Genomic DNA, 11,362 nt, shown 5'->3' with positions numbered 1-11,362 from the left:
TATAATTTGGCTATTTTACACATATTAAGTGAAGGTAATGTAAAGATTTAGTTCCTCAAATGCCGAGCTATTCCTCTGGAGCGGTTTAGTTGCGGGGAGAGGGTGGTGAATTTTTGTGGAGAAAATAATTGCAAAATGTGCAGCTATGTGTGTGTGCCTCCTCTGGAGGGAGGAAGATGGTTTTTACCTACATAATAATACACTGCATTCACTCTGGTGGCATCCCGCCCCACCATCACCACCACCACCACCATCCCTCCCTCCCTTCCAGCCTCCTTCTCTCTCTGTCTCAGTCTCAGAGTTTCTCACAGAGGATCTGCAGAATAATGGAGTCACATCCTGCAGCAGGTCTGTGTGTCTTCAGCAGAGCTTTCAGCCCAGCGTTCACCAGGCTGGAGCTCATTTAATTTGGGATCTGCAGGTCACTGTAAAGTTTCCTCTCTTTTTTTTTTAACTCACAGCACAAGGACTTCTTTCTTATGTTTTCTGCGTCATGTATTTTTACGTCGTCTGACTTTTTCCGTGTTTAGATGTTTATATGAGGGGTTTAACAGGCCCACCGTGTTTTTTCCAACATAAATCACATTTTTTTCTACGTTTCAGTACAGCCCGCTCACTGTTTACCTATAACGGGGAATGGGAGGACCTCACTAGGTTTTCCAAGTTGTAGCTAGATTCTCTGGAAGCGGATATGGGACAGTCTTTTGCTCCACACATGGGTGTTTCGGGGGTGAAGGCACGGGAGCTCTGTTGCTTTCGGTAAACTGCTCCGCTCAGGTTGTTGTTTGAAGGATTTGCGACATGGGCTGAGCTCTTGTGACGACTCTGTTCTCCTGAAAGCTGTTCGCGTATCCGAGGATGGACGGCGGAAAACGGAGATAACGTTTTAACTTTCCGGACAGACTTTCGTTAAAAAACGCCACTTATACACGAAGAGAGAGCGCGCACGGCGGCAAGGGACACCAGAGCTCTCCGAGCGCACCAGACTGGACCTGAAGAGTCACGAGAAATTTCCAATCACTTCGTTTTTACATTTTTACAGTGTTTTGTTGCAGTTTTATATTTTTCTTTTTAAATTAAAACAGCCGTTTTTTCTTAGATGCAGTAAGTTATATGTAGATTTTAAAGAATAAATAATGCGTCCTTGTGTGTTTGGTGCTTGGCGCATCTATGAAAATGTTATAAAACTACAAAATCAGAAGTGTGAAATCAGCAGATGCGGTTTTCCTTTTTTACATGACGCGGTTTTGACCAAACTAACACATTAGAGCTGGATTTTTCAAAATTGTTTATTGATCTAAGTTAGGAAGGCTCGGTTTTCACCCTCAGTCTCGCAGTTTAAATCATTTTACGCACACGTTTCTGCGCGCTTGGCTTGGAGACGCAGCTTGTTGGTCAGAGCCCACTGCGCTGAATTATCTCCGTCCTCGCACCTCCCCGGACAATGTGGCTTCCCCGTCTCGCGCTGGTGCTGCTGCTCCGGTTCTCCGGTGTATTCCTGGTGGAGGGCTTCAACACCTGCCAGTCCATCAACCTGGACGCGCAGAAGTCTCGACGGATCGAGGCGGTGCGCGGTCAGATCCTCAGCAAGCTCCGCATCCGCAGCCCTCCAGATGACGACGACGACGTGCCACCACCGAGCTCGGTGCCCCCGGAGGTCTTGCTGCTGTACAACAGCACGCGGGAGCTGCTGAAGGAGCGCGCGCGCCAGGCCGAGTCCGCGTGCGAGCGCGAAAGCAGCGAGGAGGACTACTACGCCAAAGAGGTGCAGAGGATCGACATGCTGCCCCCCCGCACCGACACAAGTGAGTTCTGACAGGGGTTCTCAATGTGTGGCCCGGGGTCCCCAGTGGTCACTTTAGAAGAATGAAAGTATGTACTAGTTTGAAACGTCTGAATATCCAATCCCATCCGGGTAAAACAAACATAGAGGCCTCTATTCGCTGTTGTTGAGCATTAATTATGTAATTGAATCTCAGTGAATTACAGTGAAAAAGTAACAATGTTGCCATGTTTTATTTTCATTTTTTAACTCTTAAATAGCAAATCAGGTGCATGTTTTCCCCTCATGAGAGATTTATTTGAACCTCCTCAGGTCCTGCATCCTGAACAGACTGAACAGTCCCTCCACCCATATCATAGCAGCAGTGACTGATAATTATCTAAGTTAAAAAACAAAACGATTTTCTGACTGCTGATGGATTAGTAGTTCTTGAATATTGTATCTGATTTTGTGAGTCTGTCTTTGATTAACCTGTTTGGTTTAATAGTTCAGTCTCCTAACTAAGCTTTATAAACTACCTGCTTTTATCAACTTTAACTACGTATATAGCAGGTTCTCTGTGCACCATTTATTATCAGTTTATATAAATATTTGTAATAAATTCTAACACAAAAAGAGCTGAAAGCAGCAAGTGTGACATTTTTAATTAATATATATATTTTGGCAACTACTGTAACTCATAGTGCTGTGCAAAAGTCCTGAGCCACCCTTCAGTTCCTTATATTTTACTTGGGGGGGAAAGTATTTATTCTAATGTGCTTGAAAATCAATATTTGGTATGACTACTTTATTCTTAACTCTTTTCGTCAAGCTTTCTTTTTATTTATTTAAGCAGTCTTCAGGTAAGCTTCTCAGGGCTCCTTGAAAGACATTCGAAGATCGTGTTTGGATGTTGGCTGTCTTTTGCTCCGTTGTCTGTTGGGATGATCCCACGCTGCTTCAATTATGCTGAGGTCTGATCTGGATCCATCACTCCATGAGACCTGTTGCCACTGAATTTCAGTCCAGTTCTTTCATAATTTTGTACAACTCAGCCTTTTTTCCATGTTTCCCTTCCTTTAAATCACTTCCTGACAGCCACCCTTCCACTGAGACTATTTCTAATCAGTCTACAGTGAACAGCAGATGGATCAACCGAAGGTCCAGGTCCGTTTCTCAGGTCCTACGTCAGGCTGGATTTTTTCCTGTCCTGCAGACAGATTGTAGACCTGCTGTCTTTTGTCTTCCACTTGTCCAATTTCCTCAGTTTTTCAAGGACACGCTGCACAGCTTGCTGAGATAGGCCAACTAATAGCTCTTTGGAAAAGCATCTTGTTGTTGCAAAAATGCTATTTTATGCCTGTTAAACTGTTTTATGTTTTATAAATTTAAACGATGTATTTTTGTGTCAGGCTGGTAGTAACAAAGTGCCTAAAGATACTATTTAAGATACCATTCGCTAAGTCCTCTGTTATGTGTAGACACAGCACTGGTTCATCCCTTGACTAAAGTCCCTTTTTTACACTAGAATGATTCATAGGCCAGTGTTAAATGGCTCAACATATTAAAAAAAACATTTCTCTGAAAACAGTCAGGCACAAGGACTGGAGATGAGAAAAAAGTGTCCAAAAAAAGACCTCCAGAAAAGACCACTGTAAAAAAAAATACATAAAGTCTGGCTCCTTGGAAGTACATATAGAGAAATGAGGGGTGGATCAACACATTTGTAAAGTACATTTAAGACATTTTGTGTAATTATGATAGTTTCTTTTAAAAAATGTGTCTGTTTAACAGTTTATTGGCATTCACACCTGCATTTATATTTCTTGATAAATACAACAGAATAACTACACTGTAGTCTGCTGTAAACCACATGCTTAGTAGGGGGACCTAAAAGGAGAAGTGTTAGTAGTAGTAGTAGTCAGTAAGAAGTTTCTGGCTGTTTTAAATCGTAGCTACTGCTGTGAGACACTGTACTACTGCACATCCCATTTTCTAAAAACTAAAAACTACCCCAGATGTGCCCCTCAGTAATGCACTCTGCTTTCCTGCCCCATCAGAGCACTTTCATGGAGTCGATCCACCAGCTGTGGAAAGAAAACTCGGTGTGTTGATGGATCTTATTTGGAAGATTTGAAGATTAATGGTGCTGCTGATATTACATGGTGCATAATTGTATAACTGTCTAGGTGTTTGGGGATGTTTCACACAGGAAACCCATGAGCACAACAATCAGCCATATATTAAACATAAGCCCGACACATTTAGCCTCTTTACCAAAACCTATAATTACGTCCGAGACAATCAGTCCCACAGTGCAGTTTTAACCCATAGTATAAATACAGCATTGTGTGAAGGCACGAGATGTTGTTGGAGCATTAGTCATCCACAGTGCTTTGTTTTGCTCCCTCAAGATGCGGTGCAGCCAACAGCACCCAGCCCCCACTACAGAGTCGTCCACTTTGACGTCAGCGGAGTCGACCTGACTAACAGCACTCTGGTCAAGGCTGAGTTCAGGATCTTCAGAGCCCCCAACCCACAGGCCCGGGCCTCGGAGCAGAGAGTGGAGCTCTATCAGGTATATCCATTATTCTCAGTGAGCGACAGTCTGATTTGATCTTAAAGTCAGAAGATTGTTATTTATAATTCAACCCAACACAGAAACATCTCTTATGTATCGATGAGATGGGGATCTAGCTCCTTCTGTGTGTTTGTTGTCTCAGCTGCTAAAGCCGGATGAAGACAGCACATCCACTCAGCGTTACATCGACTCGCGCACCGTTCAGCCAAAAGCAAAAGGAGCCTGGATGTCTATGGAGGTCACAGAGACTGTAAAGGACTGGGTGTCAGAGCCAGGTGAGCTTCAGCACCAGCAAGTCGTTACCAGCTTGCACTGCGATCCATACATCAGTGTTTGCACATCTCTTTCCCTTCTTCCCTCCCATAGAGAATAATCTTGGCCTGAAGCTGGGCGTCCACTGTCCCTGCTGCACCTTCGTCCCATCCACCAACAACATCGTTCCCAACAAGAGCGAGGAGCTGGAGGCCCTGTTTGCTGGTCTGTTGCAGTCTTTTATGATAGAAAGACTTTATAATCATGCATTTATGTGCACTGCAGATGCCGCTAAAAGCACTCTAGTCCAGGAACTGAGATTAAAGGGACCCAGTGATGATGATGATGCTCCTTATTCTGTCATATAAATTGTTAAAAAGGTAGATGCAGACGTAGGCCATGTGAGACTACATTTTAGGCTTCAGTCTAATTTAAATGTTTCAGTTTTGCTACTTATGCCTCTGAGTGACGTCAATGAGACATGCTGTCCCTGATATGGTCCTCTGAGCCACACAGAAGCCCCACCCACCCCCTGTTCAACTGTTTCTGAGGGGCAGCGAATCAGGAGGAGGATAGAGCCAAAATGGCTTGTTTCATTTGTTTGCTTCATTTTGTTACTGATTATGTCCTTAAAATCAGCACAATCAGCCTCTTTGCGCAGATGCTCGTTTTTAGATGGCTGTTTGGGATTCATCGTTAGTTGTACTGCAGCTACGTGAGATTGTTTTTCGCAAGAACAACTAAGCAAGACAGCCAGCGTGCCAGCAAGACTTAAGAAACTTCAGTTGTGTCTTGGCAGTCTTTTGAGTTGCGAAATGCAAAGTTCACAGATTTGGAAGAGTTGAAGATTTATGAGCGCAGCAAAAAAAAAAAAAAGATTAAAAAAAAATCCAGCAGGTCACAAAAAAGTGAACATAAATAACAAAAATGATTTATGAATCACTCACACACTATCTTACAGGAATAATGGAAAAACTGTTCCTCCACACAGTGATACTACTGAATACCAGACTGTCTGTGTTGCTTCATTTAGGCCCCCAAATTATGGCACTTTCCTCAGGACTTACTCTCAACTGAGCCAAGTCAGGTTTTTGCACACGTGGGGGAAAAGAAATTCAACTTGCGATACTGATGTAAGACAAGCAGGGGCTTGTTTTGAGCGCTCTGGCTCCTGTAGCTCAGAAAGAGTGAAGCAAAAAAATGATCCATGAAGTCAGACAAAGAGTCAGACCATCGTTTCTGCTGTAGGAAACATCTGGTTTACATATTACTTCTGTCATATTTGTTCAATGACATTCAAAATGTGCACAAGAACATTACTTCTGCTGCCTTCTTAGAAAAACAGAGTCTTTAGAGGGTAAGAATCAAAGGGGTGACGGCGCCTTTCACGGACAGATTCAGTAGTTATTGCTGCGTATGAAAAAACACTTTTTCTGGCACTCACACCGGGGCTGGCTGACTAACTTTAAAAACATCATGCACACAATCTTCTGCATTTTTAACAGTGCATTTACTTGGAATTTAAATATATTTGGATTGAAAAAATATGCTTAAAAAAAGTGTGAACTAAATGCCTCGGCCTGGCAGAAAGACAGCGTGGAGTTTTGGGAGGGGCAGCAGTCGCTGCTGCAAAATGAAAGCATTTCCCATGCTTAGAGTATTGCACAAACCATAGGAATTAAATCACATTAGCTTTGAAACCGCCCACAGACTCTGGTGGAAGACAGAAAGTTTTAGTTTTTCATCCTAAAAAAAAATAAAAAATTCCTCCTTCTGTAGGCGTGGATGATGAGCGGCTCCGTCAGATGAGGAAGCCTGGTCAGGTGAAAGGACAGGCAGACTTCAGCACCAAGACGCCGCACCTCATCCTCACCCTGCTGCCCAGCGACAGAGTGGATAACCCGGCCAGGAAGAACCGCAAGAAGAGGGCGGCCGCCATCGACACCTCAACCTGCTCCCGGTAGGCCGCCGACCAGCCGCTCGTGTGGTGGTTTAGTGCGACTGACTGACAGCGCTGACACTCCTCCAAGATTTGTAGTTTTGTAATTCTGAAATCTAGTTGTGGGGAGCACTCGGTTTCATTTTGTCTTTTTCCTCGTGACCCACTTTGCAGACAATTGCGCGGCAAAACTAACAGCGCTGACCCTGTGTTTAGACTGCAGGCCAGCGGGCATGCAGCGTTTTATTTAGACTACCTCACGCTGCAGGGGAAAACTCTGGCAGCCCTGCATAGTTATTACCATGTGATGGTTGGTTCTTCGATGGTGACCTGTGGTAATTTTCCCATGACACTGAAGAGAAGGGTGGGAGCTGAACTACATATTGTGTGTGTGTGTGTGTGTCTCAGTGGCTCGGACCAGGGCTGCTGCCTGCGCTCGCTCTACATCGACTTCAGGCGTGACCTCAACTGGAAGTGGATCCACGAGCCAAAAGGTTACAAAGCCAACTTCTGTGCCGGCAACTGTCCTTACCTCTGGAGCGCCAACAACCACTACAACATGGTGAGCCTCAGGGGTCAAAAGGTCACCTGGCTACTAACCAAATCTGTTTAATCTTTGTTGTTCTTTCTTATAAATTTTGCCATAAAGACTTTTAATAATCAATAATTGTGGTTAGTTAACAGCTGACATTTGACATGTTTTGCTTTTGCTAAGAAAAAAAATGTCTTTATGTCTGTTAAATTATGAATAATAATTGGATAATAAGATCAGTATATGTGCAGGTAATCTCTGTGAACCAAAATATAGGGGATACTCCTAATATACAGCTATGGGTGTAAGCACAGAAGCCCCACCCACCTGCAGTTTAAAGCTTCTGTTTGCAAGGGACAGCCAATCAGAAGAAAGCTGGGTTAAAGTGGTGGTTCTCAAACTGTGGGACAGGCCACACCCGGGGGCACAGAGCCACTGCAGGTGGGATTGTTATTTTCAACTCGCATTTTTATTTATTGTTAATGATTAATGAAAAACAATGTGGGTGTGTGGAGTGAAGTTAAAGAGGCGCATGCCAGGAAAAGTTTGAGAACCAAGGGAGAACAGCAAAAACAGCTGGGAGCGGCTGCACCGAGGCCCAGCATGAGGTAAATAAGGATTATTTTGAAGTGGGAATCATGCAAAGCTACACTAGTGCATAGTAGCTGGAATTAAACTTAATCTGTGCCCTTAATAGAACAGAATTGGTATAGGCAGTTTTTGGGCTTGTTACTAATTAGCCGAGTCCATGTGTGGATACCTCGATATTAGCAGCTTCCCATATCTCATGAGATCCTAGTTCAGACTAATAACTTGGATTACCTTCTCCAGTAGGACAAATGTGTTCTTTTTTTCAACATATATTTCTTTCCAATTTGGAGATTCATGACCTTTAGTGCTGAATATTTTGAATGGAAACAGTGACAGACTTCTCGCTGCTGAGACACGGCCAAATTATATAAACAGAAAACATCTGTGATTGTCAGAAAAATCTGAGCAGCTCCTCCTCAGCCCGTCTGCTAAAACACTCTGGTTTGGACCGAACTCCAATCAACGCTCGGCTTGACGTTAACATACAGAAAGTCTGAAATGCAGGCGACATTTTCCCGTAAGTGAGCCCTGAGCGCGCTGTTTGCGGCAGCTAAACACCACTGGTTAACCCCAGCATCATAAATGGGCTGACACCTCACAGAAGCCTGTTAAAGAGCACATAGGTTTATGCAACCCAGCTGGCCCGTCTCACTCAGCGAGGGGCTTGGCCTGTAGCCTCACTGACTCTCACCTTTCTTGTACTTCACTTTAATATAGATGTGTACAATTTCACATTTATTTTAACTTAAGTTTGCAGCAATTACACATTTTGCTGCTGTCAAAAAGTGGCTTTAGTTTAAGGCAGTTTGGCTGCTTTTGCTGTGCATGTATTTTGGAGAAACTGACAGGATGTACTTAAAGAAGTCAAAATTGATTTGATTGCTATAGATTTACTTAGAGCTCCCCCACATAAAATGCACAGAAAGCTACATTTTAACGTCTGAATATTAAGATTTAAAGCTAAAAAACGGACCTGGTAGGAATTAAACTTGAAAAGTTGGATAAGTGAGGGAAATGTAGATACTCTGGAAAACAACCATTAAAAGTTATTTTTAAACTGGAATAAAACAGGAAGTTTTGAATTATCTTGATTTAGCTTTATACGTGCTGTTTATATCATTTTTACCAGTAAACAGAATCAGTCAACCTTTTGTTATGTTTAGCTAAACTAACCAGATGCTGATATTAGGAGTGCCATTGAACCTCTCATCTAACTCTAAATAAGCAAATTTCCCAAAATGTCAAACTAATATTTCAGATTTGCCAACACATTTTTAAAAAGTACCAAAATAATCATGCAAAATGACGACAGACTGTATTTAAAAGATAGAGGTAGCCACTGGGACATTTGAAGCTTTGGGTTTAGCATTATGGCCACCGCAATCTTTAACCCGAGTGTTAGTCGCTTATGCCAGCAAACATCATTTAAGTGCATTCAAAGACTGTATGGGTGCACTCAGACACAGATACTAGAGAGATGCTAATTAGCGCTAAAAATAATAGTGTTGTAGAATTTTACTCCCTAAAACTGGAGCACAAACTTATTACTCTTATTAGACTCATATTATTTGTCAGTTATTTGCATTAAAAATGCTCCAAAAGGCACCAACACCTCAAACACCAACTCAAGTTAGCAGAGGTAAGGCCAAGTAGGCACTAACTGGTCACTCAGACCTGTAACTGCAATCCTTAATACAATGAAACAGGTCAGTTATGAGAAAAAAAAATCATGTCCGCACAGATGTTAAAAAAGGTAAATTCTTTAAAGAGACCTAAACAGCTTTTTAAGCATGAGAGTCTGTGGGGATTGGCTCGTTTGTGGCCATTAGATGGACTGCCGTTTCTGGCACTTACCACATTGGCTTCATTTTTCAGCCCTGCTTAAACTTGGGCTGAACTTCACACTTTTCAGCATGTTCATTCATCACTCGCAGCACTAAACTTTGGATAAATCGCTCTAACATCTGCTCATTTCTGTTCCCGGGTCAGATTCTGCCCCTCTACAACAAGCTGAACCCCGAGGCCTCCGCCACACCCTGCTGCGTTCCTCAGGACCTGGAGCCCCTCACTATCATGTACTTCATAGGCCGCACACCGCGTGTTGAGCAGCTTTCCAACATGGTTGTGAAATCCTGCAAGTGCCGCTGAGGGAGGCAGACGGACTGATTTCAGGACCAAAGCTACAAACTGCTTCTCTCAGGGGGGGACACACTGATCCTCTGTTCATTAAGCTTCGCACCTCAGACTCATGAGATGTTATTTTTTTAATGCTACATGACTCCAGTATCAGGATTTTGCTTCCAAACTTCTGCTCTTCACGCTCTGGAACTTTCTGTTTGACTGGAACACTGTAAATACGGCAACTCAGCTCTATTAAACCCGTACTTTGATATTAAAATGAAATGGGGGTTGCTGTGCGCCTGCTGCATGAAAAGGATTCTTTTTATCAGGAGTTTGATTCCCCCTCTGTCGTTCTCCTGCGGCCGTGGGCAGCGGGGGAAAAGCTGACGTGTTTGCTTTAGGTTTGATGGTGTTGATGAGAGGGAGGCGGTGTGGAAAGGTTTGCAGGCTGGCTGAGATCTTTAGGCGAAGGAGGCCGGGAACAGATAGAAAAGAGAGAGAGGAGCTGTGTCCAGGCAGAGGCACCCGCCAGCTCTCTGCGGTCCCGGGCTGAAATCTGCCTGCCGTAAACAGGATGTGAAAGATTTCCAGACACCGACCCGACCACTCACGGAACGCCAGATTTAAACGCTCCCCTCATCTCCGCTGTTGCGCTCTCTCTCTCTCCCTCTCTCTCTGGTGCTCAAAGTTCTGGGATTTGTGGTGGGAGGAGAGAGGGAGAAAAGAGAGGCTTTGAAAATGAGACGTGGGATGATAGGGCTGTATTTGGAAAAGCTGCAAGTTTGGAAGGTGGTATTTTGCAGCCTTAGCAAATTTGTAACTATTCGGGTCTGGCTCAAACATTTCATAATCGCACTCTCATGCTCCTCTGCTGAATGTGCCTTCATTATCTTTATGTAAAAAGCTGTTGACTCATTGCTGAGGTTGTATTTTGTCATACCTATGTTTATCATCGCTCAGAGTCTCTCACTCTCTCTCTACAGCCGAGTATTCACATTGACCACTTTTGATAGAATGTCTAAAAGCTGAAAATAAAATAAAATAAAAAAAACAAAACATCCCCAGGGCTCATTTTAAATATAGACTCTCTGGTATGCCGGTGGTTTGTGTGTGAGAGCGAGACAGACAGCGACTGGGCGCGCGTGTGTGTGTGTGCACGTCTGCACTGTTTGTGTGTGAATGTAGCTAGTGAGGTCATGCGTGATAGCACAGAAGTCATTCCTGAGGTTTTATTGTGAATTTTATTGTGATTGTGTCTGAAAACAACAACAAAAAAAGCTCCATCTGCAGCAGATCTTCTCTCTGTGACTTTTCTTAAATGTATGCATGCATGTGTTTTGAAAACCTGCTTGACAGTAAAGTTTTAGCTGAATAGGAAGCAGTCCAGTCCCAGTAGGTATGAGGCTGTGACAACAACATCAGTTATAGAAGTATTAAGCGGGCCAGTGGTTTTTATACTCTCACTGGTGTTACGCCACAGGAAATATCGCCTGCAATAAAATCGTGTAACTGGATACTTCAAACAATATTCTGGTCAACCCTTTGAGGATGTGCTGTTGTAATAAAACGAAAAGAAAGAAAAAA

At 43.3% G+C, this 11,362-nt stretch overlaps 1 protein-coding gene across 1 annotated transcript; it reads left to right on the top strand.

The window, feature by feature from the left end:
* Positions 1-280: 280 nt before the first annotated feature.
* On the top strand, positions 281-11,362 carry tgfb5 (transforming growth factor, beta 5). The gene is made up of 7 exons (XM_005913323.3): positions 281-1,805; positions 4,177-4,340; positions 4,486-4,618; positions 4,710-4,820; positions 6,375-6,555; positions 6,943-7,096; positions 9,647-11,362. Exons 1-7 carry the CDS (start codon positions 1,445-1,447, stop codon positions 9,803-9,805), a joined length of 1,263 nt encoding a protein of 420 aa, XP_005913385.1. The 5' UTR covers positions 281-1,444; the 3' UTR covers positions 9,806-11,362.

Source organism: Haplochromis burtoni, unplaced genomic scaffold (genome assembly GCF_018398535.1).
Source record: "Haplochromis burtoni strain Fernald_Lab_line unplaced genomic scaffold, NCSU_Asbu1 Contig_4, whole genome shotgun sequence".
NCBI lineage: Eukaryota > Metazoa > Chordata > Actinopteri > Cichliformes > Cichlidae > Haplochromis > Haplochromis burtoni.
This window is presented reverse-complemented; position numbering and strand designations above follow the sequence as displayed.

Coding starts and splice junctions, on each gene's coding strand:
- tgfb5 (XM_005913323.3), top strand. CDS start 1,445: ATGTGGCTTCCCCGTCTCGCGCTGGTGCTGCTGCTCCGGTTCTCCGGT. Junction 1,806..4,176: donor GCCCCCCCGCACCGACACAA/GTGAGTTCTGAC, acceptor TGCTCCCTCAAG/ATGCGGTGCAGCCAACAGCA. Junction 7,097..9,646: donor CCAACAACCACTACAACATG/GTGAGCCTCAGG, acceptor TTCCCGGGTCAG/ATTCTGCCCCTCTACAACAA.